General features: G+C 25.7%; 1 protein-coding gene across 4 annotated transcripts in view; it reads left to right on the top strand.

Annotated features, from left to right (window-relative positions):
- LOC100199727 (rho guanine nucleotide exchange factor 3) overlaps positions 1–19101 on the top strand; it is a 39350-nt gene extending 20249 nt beyond the window's left edge. For all 4 annotated transcript variants that reach the window (XM_065814619.1, XM_065814620.1, XM_065814618.1 and 1 more), the window contains 10 exons: positions 10694–10770; positions 10852–10959; positions 11050–11101; positions 11175–11233; positions 11324–11365; positions 11923–11979; positions 15178–15291; positions 15484–15573; positions 15667–15763; positions 18688–19101. In XM_065814619.1, the coding sequence (XP_065670691.1) occupies positions 10694–10770; positions 10852–10959; positions 11050–11101; positions 11175–11233; positions 11324–11365; positions 11923–11979; positions 15178–15291; positions 15484–15573; positions 15667–15763; positions 18688–18887 (896 nt within the window). In that variant the 3' untranslated portion in view covers positions 18888–19101. The remainder of the gene's footprint in view (positions 1–10693; positions 10771–10851; positions 10960–11049; positions 11102–11174; positions 11234–11323; positions 11366–11922; positions 11980–15177; positions 15292–15483; positions 15574–15666; positions 15764–18687) is intronic.
- Positions 19102–20383: the final 1282 nt, after the last annotated feature.

Here is a 20383-nt window from a genome sequence, read left to right as displayed (position 1 = left end):
TGAATGCAAGGTTTTAAAATGCATATCAAAACGTTGTAAGTTATGTTTAATGTATCTTCAGTTTGTTAACCATTTTACCACATCATCTGGTAAAGTATGGTACATTAAAACTTCAATATCATGTAATTCAAAAAATATTATTTATTTTCTATCATGTAATGGATGCGATGGAAAAACAGCATACATTGGTAAAACGAAGGTTAAGAACTAATCTACACATCTACACATGCAGAACAGGTATTGGTTCAGATAAATTTGATCAGCATGTTTTCAATTGCCATAAAAATGAACCTTTTTTTATATTATTTCCGATGTTAAAACTCTCAAATGAGAATTTACTTCTTATTTATGAAGCTCACCTACATAAACAGGGACATGATACAATGAACATATAAACAGGAAGTAATTATTTTCACATTACTTTTAAAATTTTCCTTACCAACTAGTATCAAGTTATGCTATAATTTTGTTAATTATAGTTCTTTATATAAACCTTAATTACTTCCTTTTTAAAAAATTTTTTATAGGAAGTTCAATATAAAGAGTTTTTTTAGTTTTGTATATCTCATACACAGCTGAAGATTTTATATGAAAGGCCTTCTGTGTTAGAGAAAAAATTTTTTAAATATTTGTCAAAATTTAAATAATAAATATATTTTACTCATCTTAGTTTGAATAGTTTTTCTTTTGTTACCTGGAACATTTACTCATATTTGTTAAAAAAATTTGCTAAATATTTCTATTATGATTATATATATATATATATATATATATATATATATATATATATATATATATATATATATATATATATGTACATATATATATATATATGTACATATATATATATATATATATATATATATATATATATATATATATATATATATATATATATATATATATATATATATGTACATATATATATATGTACATATATATATATATATGTACATATATATATATATATGTACATATATATATATATATATATATATATATATGTACATATATATATATGTACATATATATATATGTACATATATATATATATATATTTATATATATATATTTATATATATATATATATATATATATATATATATATATATACATATATACATACAGGCTTGGTCAGAAAGGCATGCCATTTCACGCCATGATTTGACCGTGCAAAAACTATTTAATTTTAAAAACTTGGCCATGGTTTTTAAGATATTTTGAAAGTTTGTATACATATTAATGTATACAAACTCAGCTATAAAGAAACTTATAAAAAAAACTTATTTTAAAAAAGCAAATAAATCTGTGTAAGAAAAAAAAATAACAAAAAATAAAATAAAAATAACTTGACTAAAACTAAAATTAAAACAATAAAAATTAAAATTTACAACATTAAATAACTATAACAATAAGATTATTCAAATTACGTTTGAAATAAATAACTTTGAACCATTTATCTTTACTAATGTTTTTTATAATGCTATATTATAAGAACCCATTTAAATAAAGTAAAATGTATTTGTATATACATCTATATATATTTATATATAAAATTTATATATATATATATTTATATGTAAAATTTATATATATATATATATATATATATATATATATATATATATATATATATATATATATATATATATATATATATATATATATATATATATATATATATAGAACTCTTCCTGATGATCCAGCAATGGTGAAACTTCAAGTCGAAGATAAAAGTTAGATAAGTGTTTTTTACTAATTATATATATATATATATATATAATATATATATATATATATATATATATATATATATATATATATATATATATATATAGATGTTTTACATAAGCATGTAACATGCTTATGTAAAACATCTTGTATCATGCTTAGGGGTAATTCCATGTCAAATCATCCAAAAAAATCAAAAAATGTCACCCTATGTTTGGGATTTTGCTAATTTTTTTATATGTTATATGGTTTATGAAAATTAAGAAAATTTAAAATTTGGAACCTCCACCCCTTTACGGTTCTTGAGATATTCAGGTTTCAATTTTCTTATTTATGCTGACTCAGCATTTTTTGCAAAATGTATTTTTGTCATTAAATAGCAATAATTAATGGACGAAATAAGGTATCATTCTGAAATTTGGTACATAGACAATTTTCCATATGGCGGATACAAATATTAGATTAAAAAAATTTTTAGACCACGTTAAGTACATGTAAATTGAATAATAATGGCATTTATTTTGGGGTATTTTGACGGTCAAATTTGTGATGTCACCTTGATAATTTTTTTTTAGGCATTACTATAACTTACAATATAGGTATCAAACTTCACTATTAATTAAAAATATATTATTGCATTTTTTGACTTTTCTAAATTCAGCCTTTTAAGTAAAGCTTATATAAATGCTGAGTCAGCATAAAATTTATTGCTAACTTAATTATAAAAAAATTAGCTATATCCTTATTTCTGGTTGTAAAAAGTCATTTTCAAAGTCATTTTGAAGGCAATAATAGATGTATATAAATATAAATTCTAAATTTTTCGTACCTTGGGTAGGCCCCCCCGCCCTCCCAAAAAAAACGAAAATTTTCCTAATTTTGTAAAAAATTATTTTTAAAGTCATTTTGAGAGCAATGATAAATTTTTAGGTATTTATAAATATTTAGTGGGGTAGGCTTCCCCCTCACCCGCCCTACCACAAAAAATATATATATATTTTGCTAATTTTGTTATACCAATAAAATAAGGATTGCTTTCTTAAAATTTTTCCATCAAGCTTTTGGATGCCAGCTAGGTTGGGGGTCGCAATTAGGCATATTACCAAATCTTTCCAAAAATGTTTTAATGAAAATATATAAAGACAAGTTACCAAGAGATTTTTATTTGTGAGGCCAAATTGTGCTAATTACACATACAATTATATTGTAACTATATTTAAAAAAATTATATACAAGTATAAAAATAATGACGCAATAGAAACTTTTTCTGAAAATCTTGATTATTTTGTTCAATAATTTTTGCCAACTCAATTTCTGAAATTTTGTATACACGACCATTTGTTGTAGATGGCGGATCAATGGTACATAAAATATGATTTGATGGGACCCAACACATATCTTCTCGTGCAGGCCAAGAAAAACTTGGACTGGGACCATGTGGGTGCATAAATTGAATTTTATAATCTCCTTCTCCTTCATCTTTTTTGTTTATAATTCCAATCCACCAAAAGCTGTCATACATGCAAGCTACATAGTCCATATGATTATAAATAACTTGCTGCACAACCAGCTCATTTGGTATCTGCACAAGCTTAAATGTCTGAACATCAGTTTGTTGACTCATCCTTTTAAAAGAAATTGTATATTTATCAATTGGTATAAAATGGTGAAAGGATCTTGTTCCTGGCAAGGTTCTTCCCATAGTAAACCTTGGTTGCAATGATGATCGTACTTCATTTATTTCTATTTTATAAACTAAAATAAATTGAATGTTTTTTATATTGGTTACACAAAATTCAAACATCTTATCTACCTCCAAAATCTGTCCAGTCACTGTTCTTTTTAAACTAGCTTGTGCAGTTAATCGTTTTACTGTGCTGCCAATGCCATCACAAGCAGACTTACCATGGCTAGTAGCAAAAAAAACCCATTCAGCATCAATATCAAAGTCTTCTTTGTGATGACAAAGATTAATAAAGTTTTTAAAGTTTTTATATTGTGCTGCACATCCATCAGTGAAGTATTTAATATTACTAATCTGTAGAATGTTTGCCTTAATGTAATTGGTAATGAGCTGTTGTATTTTATATACAAAGTATACATCATGCTCAGCGTCATCAGAAAGGATGCAAAATGACTTTAATAGTAGTTTATCATTTGATTTATAGTAAATAATAATAGGGTGAAGTGTACATTTTGGTTTATTCCAATGGTAACTTTGCACCTCATCCTGAACAATAAATTGGAAGTTCTCTGCAAAGTCACCCAATACTATACACTCATTTTGATTTAATAACTCTTTACAGTCTTTGAGGTACTTGGCTTGACTTTTAGCTATAAGTGAATGAGATGATAATGTATCTATTTTATTGCATATAAGGTCGATAACATCTTCAATATTAATTTTTTGATTGATCAGCGTAGTTCTATCTGTATGCTGCCATTGGTTAATTGTTATTTCTTTATCGCTGTTGTCAAACTTTGCTGTTAAGAATTCTTTTAAAGCAGCAATACCAGGGCATAACGGACATCAATGTAACATGCACTCTACATTATCCCTATTGCAAACAATCATTTCCATCAAATTTCTATAGTCTTTGTCAATTTTAAGAACATCAGTTAACAACTTAACATTCTGATGATAGGTACAGACACAAACACAGTGGGTGCCAGACGAGTTTGTGGTTATACACCATCTAGGGCGAAGACTGCAAAACTTAGAAAATCCGACGTTTAAGTTAGAATGTTGGAATTTAAATGCTACATATAGTTCCTTTAAATTAATCAATATTAGTCTTTTTTGCATGTGTTGCCTGTACCCTATACTGACAAAATCTTTTTTTCCAGGCAGCATTCGTGTGTACTCGTCACTTTGATAAAAGCTATGAACAAGATCAATGGTTGCGTGGGAAAGCGACTTTCCTTTTTTTGATGATGGTTTATGCAAATATCCATGTTTTTTTTTAGCTTTACTAGCTTCTCGTACTAGGTAATTAGATACATTAAAAAATTCTGCAGACTTTGCGAGTGACCATGATTCTGGAGTTAGTGTTAATATCTGAATTTTTGCGGAGTATGATGTCACATTTTTTATCTTATCTTTCAATTCATTTAAAAGTGAGTATAGATTGTCAATTTGGTTATCAATTGAAGAACTTAATGGTGTACAAGATGGTGTCAATGTAATCATAGGATGAATATCATAAACTTTTTTTATTTTGTTTGCTGTTGCTCCAGTTATTTGATCAAATTTTCTTTTGGCAGCTGGTAATCGTTGGTGTTTTGGAATTGATTTAAGCTTAATAGGTGACACACCTATAGATCCAAGAATTTCATTGAGAGATGAACGTTGTTCTTGTTCAGGCTCAATCCTACTATAGCATTGATCAATTGATTTTAATTCTTTATTTATACAATGTACCCTTTTGTAACAGCTACTGCATAATTTCCACCCAGGTACAGCAGCAATGTCTTGTGTTTTTAGAGTTATTGCCATTGATAGCAATATCTTCACATTTCCTATGAAAAAAAGGAAACAATCATTTCTAAAAACTAATATCAACTCACCATCATTGTAAAGAACAAATGAGTGTAATTGTTACTTTATAAATGTACCTAATTTTTTTTAAATTTATTTAATTACTATTTTAATCAAAATAATAAACTGTTTCATCAAAATAGTATAAAAATTACCTTTCACATTTTTCTTTCGATCTCCATGTTTTTTATATAGATTACAGCATTTCTGAAATTTTCTTTCAAATGCAGCTCCAAAGTATTCTCTATGATAATAGCAAACTGTTGTAAACAATTTTTCACAATCAAATAAACCAGCTCTCCATAATAACTCTTGTTTTACAACACTTAAAAACGCTGATAGATCTAAAAGACCTTGTCTTCTTGTTAAACCTGGCTTGTGGCAATCAATATTACATTCTAATCCTATAGAACACTTTTCCATAATTTAAACTTTTTAATCTATTCATCTATAAAAATCTGATTTTGAAAAATTTTACTAAATAAATTTTTTTAGAAATACCATTCACATTATTTAGTTTATGGAAAACTATTTATACAAATTATTTGTTAGGATGTGTCATATTATATGACTTCCTTATATATATATGATTAAAAGGTAATTAAATTTTATTTTATTTACCAATCATTTAGTATAATTTATAACATTCATTAATTAGTTAAGTAAATATAAAATTGCTGCAAAGTAATAGGAAACTAATATTTACAACACGAAATTTTTGTTTAACCTTGCTTGTGGCAGTCAACATTACATTCTAATCCAATAGAACACTTTTCCATCATTTAAAGTTTTTAATCTATTCGAAAAATCTGATTTTTATATATTTTACTAAATAAATTTATTTAGAAATACCATGAACATTATTTGGTTTATAGAAAACTCTTATTACAAATTATTTGTTATGATGTCTCATATTATATGACTTCCTTATATATATGATTAAAAGGTAATTAAATTTTATTTTATTTACCAATCATATAGTATCATTCATAACATTCTTTAATTAGTTAAGCAAATATAAAATTCCTGCAAAGTAACAGTAAACTAATATTTACAGAATGAAGTCTAAACAGAAGCAATAAAATAAAAATGGGGGAGGGGGAAGGAAAGCCTCCCTCAGGTACAAAATATTTATAAATACGTATACATTTATCATTGCCCTCAAAATGACTTAAAAAAAAACTTTTTACAAAATTAGGAAAATTTTCGTTTTTTTTGGGAGGGCGGGGGGGCCTAGCCCAGGTACGAAAAATTTAGAATTTATATTTATATACATCTATTATTGCCTTCAAAATGACTTTGAAAATGACTTTTTACAACCAGAAATAAGGATATAGCTAATTTTTTTATAATTAAGTTAGCAATAAATTTTATGCTGACTCAGCATTTATATAAGCTTTACTTAAAAGGCTGAATTTAGAAAAGTCAAAAAATGCAATAATATATTTTTAATTAATAGTGAAGTTTGATACCTATATTGTAAGTTATAGTAATGCCTAAAAAAAAAAAGGTGACATCACAAATTTGACCGTCAAAATACCCCAAAATAAATGCCATTATTATTCAATTTACATGTACTTAACGTGGTCTAAAAATTTTTTTAATCTAATATTTGTATCCGCCATATGGTAGATTGTCTATGAACCAAATTTCAGAATGATACCTTATTTCGTCTATTAATTATTGCTATTTAATGACAAAAATACATTTTGCAAAAAATGCTGAGTCAGCATAAATAAGAAAATTGAAACCTGAATATCTCAAGAACCGTAAGGGGTTGGAGGTTCCAAATTTTAAATTTTCTTAATTTTTATAAACCCTATAACATATAAAAAAATTAGCAAAATCCCAAACATGGGGTGACATGACCTGGATGATTTGACATGGAATTACCCTAAGGTAAAACATGCTTATGTATAACATGCCATGTTATTAAATTTTAAAAAAAATATATGTACTGTTCACATTTTGGATTGTTCACTCTCTTATAGCCTTAATTTTATTTATTTACTAATAAAAAAAGACATTTATTTATTGAGTCAGATCAATAATATGGTTGCAACATAAATTTTTACAAAAATAAATAGTTGCTATATAAAAAAAGGTTATGGTGCTAAGAACCGCAGCCATTTTAAAATCTCTGCAATTTCTAAAATTTTTTGGCATATGCGCACCATAACTCTCGCAATCGACCGTGCCTAATTAAAGTTTTTTGAGATTTTTGGGCCCTAATAAGTTGGGGGGGGGTGAAACCCTTTAGCCACGGCACTTGCCTACAAAAATTCCTTGATACCGTCACTAGGCAATATATTTATTTTTATAATATTCTTTTATTATAAAAAAAGTGCACAGCTTTGGAGCTCTTCAAACCAAATTGCATGTTTGCACTTATGCTTGCACTTAACACTTACATTATTTTGCAACTACTTCACCCTTACAAAAGATTCACATTTATACTAGATCAGATTTTTGCAGACTCGCAGATACAAAAATCACACTTATTAAATACGAGTTCCATAGAATTCTTGTAGTATATGACTCCTGGTTGGTATTTTAGTCTTAATGGCGATCAGATGGATTAGACTATTTGAGTACATAAAATCATGATAGACCCTGCTATTAGATAGTGGGGGAAGGGGAACAGGAGGGGAAATTTACTGGCTTTAATTTCTCTGAATTTAGGGGTCCCATTCAAAATTTAATGATTTTTTTTAAGAATATCTGTTAAAAGGTAGGGCCTTTGATATATATATTGGGCGCGAGTAGGTGTCACGTGGGGAGGGGGTGCCATTACAGCTTTTGCCGACTGAAAAAATAAATAAGGTCCTCGTTTTTTAGAATTTGCCACAAATCCTTCCTCCTCCCCCCCTCCTCTTTCCTCCTTCCTTCCCTCATCTTCCCTCCATCATTGCGCCAACCTTATTATTATTATTCCTAATTTTATAATGTTATTATGATATTATAAAATTAGGAATGATTTTTATTGAAATATCCTTAAATAAGAATGAAGTTCTTAAAATAAGAATGAAGATCTTAAAACAAGAATGAAGTTCTTAAAACAAGAATCAAGTTCTTAAAATAAGAACAAAAATTCTTAACCTAGAATCTTGGATTTTGCTGTGTGTATATATATATATATATATATATATATATATATATATATATATATATATATATATATATATATATATATATATATATATATATGTGCAGTGACTGGTAATTTACCTAAACAAAACTCTGTTGTTAAAAGGTAATGATTGTTGCATAATTAATGATATTCCTTTATGATAATGAATGGTAACACTGTTACTGAATACTCTACTTTAAATCTCCTCAGATTCATTCCTCCTTATCATTCAATACTGACCTCTCATGAAAAATATATTTGAAATACATTGCAAAAATAGTATCTACTATAGTTCTCTATATCATTTTCTTTATTTTTCTCTTTATCATTTTTTTCTTTTTCTTTTTATTAATCTCTTTATTGTGCTTCTCTTGGTTGTACCAATTTTCTACTTTTGATTTCATTTTTTGCCTCAATAAATCTCTTCTTTGTTCTTGTATAGACTGCTGTTGCCTAATATGAAAAGAGGCTTGAAGCACATGAATAAGATGGACCTCATTAGAAGAACCAGTAAAATAAAACAACAACATTCTATACAAGAACAATCAAAAGATTTATTGAGGCAGAAACGGAATCCTATTGTCTTATTTGGCTGGTTCTTCTAATGAGGTCCATTCTGTTTTAAATCAATGTCTCAAACTTGCTATTGTCATTAGTTCCATCAGCCAAAACATATTCTTGTCATTCGGCAAAGTTTTTTAACTGGTACATGCGGTAGTTCAACTGATATGTGCCATAGTGGTGTAGTGGCAGAATGCTTGCTTCATAAGCAAGAGTTTCTAAGCTTGATTCCCGCTACGTCCCTGGTAGTACTGCGCTCAATTTGTTTCTCTGCACAGCGGCCTTGTTGGTCAAGGTTTGTGTTTTGGATTTATAGAGTTGAGAGAGAGTTGTAACCAAAAAAAAAATCACCTGCTCAACTTTAGTGGCCATCTTGGCCTTGAATAGGTAAAATAACATTTTTATTTTTAAAAAAAAAACAACTGTTCTTTTATGCAGAAAAAAACTTTCATCTAATTTTTTTCTTGGAATATCGATACCGTGGAATTTTCTCTTCTCATCAGATTTTATTGATTTATACAATTTACAGTTTTTTTAGTCTTCTGTCCCTTAGAGAATTCTTCTGTCCCTTGAGAATTCTTCTGTTTATTAGTATTTTTCTGTCTCTTTCTACACATTTCTTGCTTTTATACTAATTTTTTTGTTTTCTGTTAAATCCCAAACAACTCCTAACTCTATGTTTGCTTGCAGCTTTGTTGGAAGATATTTTTTTTAATAAAAGGAAAAAGTACTTGAAAAATTACGGAAATAGCCATATGTTACAATAAAATTTAAGTTAAATAAATTTTTAATATAAGTTTACATAAAATTATTTTATTTTGTTTGCATTTTTACAAAATTTATATTCCACCAACTTGTTAAATATTTAATAATAAAATTATTCTAAAAGAATCGAAGTTTTTTCAAAGCTGTTTACCCTTTAATTGCACAAATTTTTATTTTTTAATATTTTTGTTTATTTTATTTCTAATATTATTGTTTACATATTGAATTATATATATATATATATATATATATATATATATATATATATATATATATATATATAAATATATATATATATATATATATATATATATATATATATATATATATATATATATATATATATATATACAGGTGTCGAAATAAGTGTTGGATATCGGAGCCTCTTTGATTGTTTTTGAGACCTGTTTGAGAGGGGCAACTAATCATTGTTCACTTTTACTGAAAAAATGAACAATGATTAGTTTCCGTCTTCTATAGAATCTTCTCAAGAATGGTCCAAGGGGCGGCGATGTTTGACACCTATTTCAAATCTTGTGTGTGCAGATATATATATATATATATATATATATATATATATATATATATATATATATATATATATATATATATATGTGTGTGTGTATATATACGCACACAAATATAAATATTACCTTTATTTCTTTGTTACCAAAAAAGTTCCTAGTATAATTGTTTACATTATTTCTAATATTATTGTTTACATTAATTTACAAATTAAAAGTTTTTTACTTTGCATTACATATGTTATGTATATATGCAACTCAGTGGGCACGAAGCATGTTTTAGACATTCTAAAAAGTATTAGGTGACAAAAACACATCTTTTACCCACTGGTAATATTGTGATCCATGTATTATACATTATATATAATATGTTATGCTTAGAACATGTATTGTTGAGTATACAACAGATATTTTTGAATGGTAAATTTTATGTTTGATTTACAGACCTTTTACGTCGTATCAATGAGGTAAAGAACGAAGATGGCAGTATATATGGCATTGGTGTTGTATTAATGGAATGGGTAATAGTATTTTTATGTTTTTCATTTGCTTCTTCCTGGTGTCTTTTTTACTATAATACTCCCTTATACGTATTTTTTTAGATACCCACACTTCAACCATATATTTCTTATTGTGCAAATCAGTTACAAACCAAAGAAACTTTGCTGGATAAAATTAGAGAAAATAAACAATTTGCAGATTTTTTACAAGTAAGAAATAACAAATTTTTCTTTTGTTTCTTCAATTTTTTTTTTTTTTTTTCTGCTTTAAATTTTTTTATTTTAATTTTTTTTATTCAGCGATGTCAAGAGTCTCCATTTAGTCGTAAGTTGGATTTATGGTCATTTTTAGGTAAGAATAAGCAGTTTTGTATTTATGGTACACAATTCTCTTTTTGTTTCTGAGATAAATCTTTTTATTTTAGATTCTCCCAGGAGTAAATTAGTTAAATATCCATTGTTATTTTCTAATATTCATAGATATGTAAGTTTCTTTTTATGTTGTATTTTTCTTATATTTTACATGTAACTTAAACACATTTATATATTTCACTTTGATGTATTTCACTTTTAGACACCAAAAGATGATCCAGATAGAGCAATACTTTATAGATCAGTAAGTTTATAGTATATATTAGTTTACTTTGTAGTTCATAGTTTTTCACCAATGACATCATTCTGTAATGTAGATAATCAAAAATAAAAACTTATATATCAACTGATAGGTTTGTGCAGATATGTATGAAAAGGGTTTATCACTGTAAAATATTTTTGTTATTTATTTACAGTTTTATCTTTTTCTAAAAATTAATATACTTACAAATATATATATATATATATATATATATATATATATATATATATATATATATATATATATATATATATATATATATATATATATATATATATATATATATATATATATATATATATATATATATATATATATATATAAGGAGGAGGGAGGATGAAATTAGCAGGAGTTCTAGTTTTAAGAGTTTTTAAATATAACTCAATTGTGGAGTATTTTAAGATGTGTCTATAGCAACACATAGCAACTATTTAAATTAGTTTTTTTAATTTTTGAACTCAAGATGCGTAAGTACTTTTTTATTTCATAAATAAGCAAATAGAAAAATATAGGACCAGAAGATTGTTTCTTTATTTTAGATAAAACAAATAGAAGGTATTATTAAAGAAGCTGATAAAACAACTGGTGTTTCAAAGGTTTTTGTTTTTCTTCAATTTATTCATTTTCATTTTTTTAATTGGAAAAATTATTTATTACATTTTAGTTATTTTTTATATATTAGTTGTAAAAGTATAATAATATACTTACCATGAATTTCTTCTGCTTTTTTTTTTCTTCCAAAAACACAAGCAAAAAATCTAAATATACTAAAATACACTTACTATATTTTCCCATTTCTTCTTCACTCCTGCTTGCCTGTTGTATTGAAAGGTTTATGTTAAATGTAATGTCATATGTAAACTAAAATTTTGGCAAAAATCTCTGAGATAATAATAGCATTATTACATATATTATTAATTATTGCATGTATTAATTACATTATTTTACACTTTTAATGCAATATTTATATTGCATTTAAAGTGTAAAAATATTTGCAATAAAATATTTTTTCAAACATGTAAAAACATTCTCAAAAATAAAAAAAAATTTAATATGAATTTAAATTTAATGTTTATTAAATTTAACACATTAAAATGCAAATTTTTTGCTTTTAAATTTTTTTAGTTAAAAAAAGAGCTGGACTGTTTCTGATCAATTATATCTGATTTAAAAGTTATAAAAATTCTAATTTTAAAAAGTTCTAATTTTAAAATCTTTATATTGCTCTTTTAAAAAAATTTGCTAATAATTTGCAAAGTTTACAAAATTTAAAATTTTCATCTTGCTTTAAATAAAAATATAAAATTTAAAATCATTTTGTGTTTTATGATTTCTTTTTATTCAAAACAAAAAATTGACTTTTTTTTAATTTTCAAATTCATTAAGTTTTTTTTATAGTTTTGGAAACTTATCAGTTTTTTAGGTTCTCTAAGTTCTTTTTTAATTGTTAAATTCTGTTATATAAATTAGTAAGTAATTTTTCAAGAGTGTTTCAAAAATGTGTTAAGTTAACTGGAATTTATCTCTGCACAACATTAGAAAAAATTAGAAAAACATTACAATTTGTATGGATTAGTGTTAAGTTTATTCTTAAAGAATTTTTTAAGGGTAGTATGGTAAAAAAATGATGAACTCAACCATAATAAAATTTAAAAGCACAAAGTTAAGTTTCTTTGAATGTAGGTAGTTTTGTTTTTAAAAACACGAAGTTAAGTTTCTTTGTATGTAGGTAAATTTTATTTTTAAAAACACAAAGTTAAGTTTCTTTTCATTTAGGTAATTTTATTTTTAACAGATTTTTCTTTTAAAAATAGAAACTAACAAAACTCAAACACTTTGTAAAGTTTTTTAGTTTGGGTAATTTTTTAATTTTTCTTGATTTGAAAAAAAATATTGGATTCATAGAAATTATCTTCTTTTGTGTCAGACCACTTTCATGGTTTTACTGTTTATATTCTTGGCTTCACATTTTTCTTGACAATTTATCAAAGAAAAGGTTCTTCTTCATAAGTAAAGACAACAAACTCATTTTCCTCTTTTTGCACAGATATCCAATTTTCCTGAGTTTGCTTTTTTTTTTTCTTTTCTTTTTGCTGTCTAATTTGTTTTCAATGTTATTAAATTGTTTTGGGCTAGAACTGTTGTCATGGTTACACTCTTCTTCTTCTTTAAATTAAACTTTTAAATTGATCTTATTCATGTATATGATGCTCTTTTATTTATGTGCAAGGATTTTATAGCAATATCATAACTTTTCTAATAAAACTTTGCTAAAATGTATATAATAACGCTAATAAAATGCTAAAACATATTTCTAAGATGTTTCATCTTCTACTCTGACATTTTTACCTGCAGGAAAAAAGAATTTCTTTTTTCATTTATTAACTCTAACAGATTGCTAAGATTTATATTTGTCTTGTAAAGTCTTAAAGCTTCTAGAGCTTCTTCATCATAAGATCTTTCCTTATAAATTGTCAAGAAATTACAATGTGTACCACTAGGTAAACATTGTAATTTCTTAACCTGATTGTAAGTTCTTCTACAGCACTCAATAGCTTATTAAAAAATCTGAAAAATGTTTTTTTGTTGAAATGTGTCTTTGTGTTGCCAGCAAGTGAATCTTTGTTCTCTGTGATATGTGAGTTACAACATGCTGTTTTGAGAATTTTATAGAAAGCCACATTTTACATCTACATCTAGTGGTTGATTTGAGAGTTTTATAGAAAGCCACATTTTACATCTACATCTAAAGTTTGATTTGTGGTTTATTAGGTGGTAAACAAATAAACTTTATTTTCTTCACCTTCATTTTCTTCACAGGCATTAATTACTTTTGGAGAGACATAGGAGGATAAGTTTAATCAGAACTTTAACTTCTGACTCTATATATATATATATATATATATATATATATATATATATATATATATATATATATATATATATATATATATATATATATATATATATATATATATATATATATATATATATATATATATATATATATATATATATATATATATATATATATATATATATATATATATATAATAAACCTCTGATGATTGATGATGATGATTAAACTTCCAATGAACACATATTTTATGAGTTGTCTTAAAAACCATGTCATATGTGTATGTATGTTTAGTAGAAGAAAAAAAATGAATGCAAAAAATATTTCTTTAGAAAAACTAATCACAAAAGAGTGAAAGGAAATTGCAATTTGCAATTGTGATATGTCTAATTTCTCTATATATACATATATATACAAGGTGTTTTTCTTTTTAAATGTCTTATTAATATCATTTTTATAATTATTTTTTATACTTTTAGGTATTTTTGTTTATTTAATATGTATAAAAATGCGTAAAAAATAAATAATGACATAAATCATTTTAATGATATATTAAAAAAAAAGATTTCTTTTCTAAATTCTCCAGCATAAAAGCTTCAGTTTGAACTTTGTCAAACCATTACATTGATATATAAATAAATATATATATATATATATATATATATATATATATATATATATATAAACACACACACACACACACACACACACACACACACATACATAGAGAGAGAGAGAGAGAGAGAGAGAGAGAGAGAGAGAGAGAGAGAGAGAGAGAGAGAGAGAGAGAGAGAGATGAAAGAGAGAGATGTATATATATGTGTGTGTATGTGTGTATATATATGTGTGTGTGTTTTTGTATATGTATATCCGTGTGTTTGTGTGTATACTTTACCACTTAAATTATATTTTTTAAAGTTTTAAATTGAATTTTTAGTGTATTTTCTATAAAGAACGTCTCACTTTTTTTGATAATAACGAATGCAAGTCACAATTTGATGAAGCTCAGACTCTTGTTTGTCATGGTTGTTTAAAAACAAAGAGTGGCACTGTAAATGTTTTACATTATTTACTGTTAATTCATACAACAATAATTTATATAAACATTATTTAAATATATATATATATATATATATATATATATATATATATATATATATATATATATATATATATATATATATATATATATGTATATATTGTTTGTGATTTATTATATAATTTATATCATAAATTTATATAGAAAGTTGAAGCTTTCTTGTTTGATACCGTTTTTTTGTGCAGTCGACTCATAACTAGAAATGGAGTTAAAAATTATCATGTCTTTTTGCAGGTTAATTTATTTCAGTTTTACCAATTTGCATATTTTAGATTTTAACTTTGGGCTTGAATATTCATGTTTGGAATATATTTTTTATTTATATAGCCTATTCCTGTTGTTGATTTGGAAGTCACAGATTTAAATGATGGTGAGCATCGATTAGGTGGATCTTTTCGAACAACTCTTACAAAAAATTCAACTGGTAAGTAATAATTGATGTCTTGTTGGTTTAACTAAAGGTAATAACTGGTTACTCACTGGTTCAAATGATAAATATTGAGTTTGTTATACAATGTCATTTTTGAACAGTTAAATCTTTAGCATGATTTTGAACTTAAATAGTTTTTATTTAACTTTTTCAAACTTAATGTTTAAATTTAATACACTTACAGATGTTGTTAATGAATTAAATTATTAAACTTAAGATTAAGTATCAGCTTATAACAGTTGACAATATGTCAGCTCATAACAGTTGGCAATATGTTATGTAATCTGTGTCGTATAGAAAGTGTCAAAAACACTGATTTTTGCAAATAAAAAATAATATATGTTCAATAAGGTTTTAACTTTAAAAATGATTTTTTTAGGAGGCTTTTTAGTTCTCAAAAATCTCCAAAGAAAATCCTCTGGTTGTATGAATGAATATATACACCCTTTGGGTGTGTGAGTGAACATGTTTGGCAGAGCTTTGGCTCTTAGGCTAATTTTAAAGTTTTGCCCAAGACAAGTATTTGTGATTTAAACATCCCTCCCTAATTTAGATGATTTTTACATGGTTACTATTTCAAAACCAAATTTAAGATAGCACCATAAACTATATTTTAAAATATTCTTCTCCTTGGGTCACATTTTTCTTGCATGGGTCTTGGGGGAAAGTTGTTATATTGATATTTTATTTCCAAATTTTCATTACTGTGATTATTTTTTGAAATAGGACACTAGTATGAACATACAAAAGTTTCAAATTATTTTCAACACTTAAAAACCTTTGTTATGCGTATATATAAATAGTAAAATTATAATTATATATATAAATGGTAAAATTACTGCAAAAAAATTGCTGACAAATTCTATAATTTATATTTTCATAAACCATTGTTATAAAATATATTTATAGTCAAAAATGTACAGAAATATTATGCCTTATGAATGGAGTATTAGATGTCACAATGTTTTTTAAACTTCACTAAAATAAAGACATCAAACATGTAATGTGATGTGATATCTTCATTAATCACATATGTTATCTAATGTCACGTCTCGATTAATCACACTTGTAAAGATAAGTTCTTAAATAAAGTTTATATAAAATATGAACACAATTTTTCTTATGCGTAGATCTTATACACTTTTAATTAGTCAAGCATAACATTCGAGCTTATATAAAACTATAGTTATAAAAAAATGGTCTCAAATGAAGAATTTAAAAAGTTTGCCATAAAACTTTTTTTTTTATATATTTTATTTTTTTATTTATTATTTATTGTAATTATAAAAAAAATGTGTAAGTTGAATTTTTTTTTTTTTTATAGTTATTTAATCAAATGCATAAATTAATATTTAATATTGTAAAACAAGGTAAAATTGTTATGAAAGTCTTAAGTGCTTTTTTTACTCTTGTGCTCTTAATTATTAAACAAATTTATGCAAATAGTTTTCGATCATGTTTTAGAGAATCTTTTTCAGAATAAGAAAAAGTTTTAGCAACAAATTTTTCTGACAAATTGTTAAGATTGTTAAGTTTTGCAAAAATTTGTATAAAATACGAATCGATTATTATTAAATCTTTTCTAATATAAAGTATGCCTCAAGAGCAAGTCATGCTTACAGTACAAGCTTCAAGAGCAAGTCGTACTTACAGTGGCCAAAGTACAACAAAGAACTGCAAATTTTCACTCAACAAAGCTGCTCAATCATTCAGCATACCAGTAGCAACTCATTATAGACGGCATAAGTGAAATAATAGGCAGTGGTTCAAACAACAAATTGGGCTTTGGTAGAACTTAAAATGACGTCATCGTACTAGTTACCGATTATATGCAACACCAAGATCAGTCTCATCTGTTTTCCAAAGGTAAACTATTAGAGATTGGTCTAAGCTAATATTTCATATGAGGAATTTTGTTGAACTTGGTTTCTTTGGTGATCAAAACAACCAACACAGTTTGCAGGCATGGTGCTAAATAACCATTGATATTGGTTTCTAACAAATAAAAAATCATTTTTATACTTTTAAATTGCATCAATGCTGCTGGTAATCGTCTTGCGTCATACAGTTTTAAATCAGCAAAAGCGAAGCAAAAAAGAAGCAAAGCAAGCTAAGAAACAACGTAAGTTTAATTTTGATGATAAATAAATAAGAAACAGTGACTCCGACAACAACAACAGCAGCAAAGCAAGTCAAGGGTAAAAAGTTCTGTAAAGTTTTGGGTGAAACTTCAACACTTAAAATAGTGAATGGTATTAGTGCAAAAAGTTCAAGGTTTAGTCAAACGTTAAAGCTATATATAAAAGGAGTTTTATTGCGATAAAAAGTGTCGCACAATTAACAGCCTAATCTTGATAACCTTTCAACGATTCGGCACAATCAAAAAAAGGAAAATTTTTTTTTGTTAATTAGTTGTTTTTTTAATTGTTTATTGATTGTTTTTTTAAATAATATCCCTTGGTTGCTTTTTTAATTGTTTTAAAGGTTTTTTTTTGGTTTTTTTTTAATTACTTATCGACTCGCATATTTCATTCTATTGTAAGTGTAGAAATGAAATTTAGAATTTTTTTTTTAATTAAATAAAGTTTCTTAAAAACTAAAAAAATGTGTTTTCGTTAAAAACAACTCAAGGTGTAACTTAAAAAAAATTAAAATTTTCCTGTAAAAAAAGTTAATTAAAACTCTCAACTATTTCATTTGACATTTTTTCTTTATTTACGCCTTTCTAATAAGCAATTTTTATATTTAGCTCTAAAGGCTTGATATTAATAGATCACTATTGTTCTAACTTAATTGTCCAAGCATGGTTAAAATTAACTAGCATTAACTAAACTAACAAAATTAACTAGCATGGTTAAAATTAAGAACTGTTTGAAAAGCAATTTGGTATAAGATTAATTTTGTTTATATTATTTTAGCCAAGCATGCTATTCGTGTTTCTATGAAAGACTTAAGAAAAAGCAAATCTGTCATTTTACAAGCTAACGACCAACATGATAAAAAACAATGGCTAAATTCCTTTCAATCTCTCCTTAAAGAAAAAAATAACGTTGAAGTAAAATCCAGTTACAGTGATCTTGTTGATCGTATAAATATTTCATGTTCATCTGAATTGTGAAATATATAACCAGGTGTTTATAGCAAATGCGCCGTATTAGGCATACAACATTTTTTATAAACTCGTGTATAAACTATTTTTTTAAACTTGGCTGAGATGTCATTTTTTTTTTTTATAACTCTGATTCCTTCGAATCAAATAATTTTAAATTTATTTTTTAAATTATTTATATAAATGTATATATTTATAATTTGTATGAAATAGAGAATCGACATTTTTGTTTGTTTTTTGTATCTTGACGTCCTCAGTATTGTTGACGCCTGAATTCGATATTTATAATTTAGCTTTGTAACTTGCCCCCAATCAATTTAAAACTTGCTGTTTTTATCGTATTTTTTGTATTTAATTGCGGAACATGCACTGTCACAAAACAACATACGTTGTCACAAAACATTCATTTTGTTCATTTGAATGTGTCACAAAACATGTCCATTTGAAGATAAAATTTACACGTTGTTTTTATTTTTTTATTTTTATAGCTTTTCTCACTTGTTTTATAACTAAAATGTTAGCTAACAAGTTTAAAGCAGAAAGTTAAGTATACTAGGTACTAGGTTTTAACTTTACTACGTGCCTATCTGTGATTTAAGTCTTACGCATTACGGTTCTAATAGTTTTTTGCTTTATAAAGTAGAATATAAACGTTATACCCAACTCAAAACCATGTTCTGTAAAATATTCCAAATTTGGTCCAATGAAAGAACACAGTAATAAACTAACTTTAGAGACTGTGGATAGACAGTTTCTAGTCCAAATGAAAAAAAATTTATCTGCATTAATTAAAAATCTATAGCAATAATAAAATTCCTATAGGAATTGGAAACAAAAAAAAGAAGACAAAATTGAAGACAATTTTTAACTTATGTGTTTTATTTTAGTGGGTGAAAAATTTTAGGATCTAATAGGACTTTTTGACTAAGGTCAAAAAAGTAAGCTTAGAAGTTCTGTAAAGAATTTTTGCGTTTATTTCTAGCAATTTCTTAGATTTAAAATTATTTATTTTTAAACTAGGCCTCAAAGTTGATGATATAAAACATATTTTTAAATTATAACATTTTCTTATTACATAATTTTTTCTCCTCTTTTATATACTTCTTTAAGGTGTATAAAATAAAAGTTTATAAATTATAGACTCGCCTACTGTTAACGATAGTTTCATCGATGATTTATCTATTATGAGCAGCGCCGCAGTGGTTAGTTCTGGCTCAGAACCCAGAGCTCCGAGGTTCGACGCTGGCTCAAGCCCAATAAGCAACATTGGGAAGGAAGGAGGCGTGAACTTCTAGTTAAATGCTCTCCCGCGGTGCATCATGATAAGACCGTAAGGACTTCTGGGAGCACATAAATAGCCTAAAAAAAATTATCTAAGTTCCATATCATGCATATTCATTTATTCGTTAAGGTGGTACACAAAAAAAAAATACTGTTTTGAAGTAAAATGTTAAAATTTAGTCTTTAGATTTATTATTTTCCAAATTTCAACCTTTTTCATTTGA

This window comes from Hydra vulgaris, chromosome 12, assembly GCF_038396675.1.
Source record: "Hydra vulgaris chromosome 12, alternate assembly HydraT2T_AEP".
Taxonomy (NCBI): Eukaryota; Metazoa; Cnidaria; class Hydrozoa; order Anthoathecata; family Hydridae; genus Hydra; species Hydra vulgaris.
The sequence above is the reverse complement of the archived record's forward strand: the minus strand, read 5'-3'. Positions and strand labels throughout refer to the sequence as shown.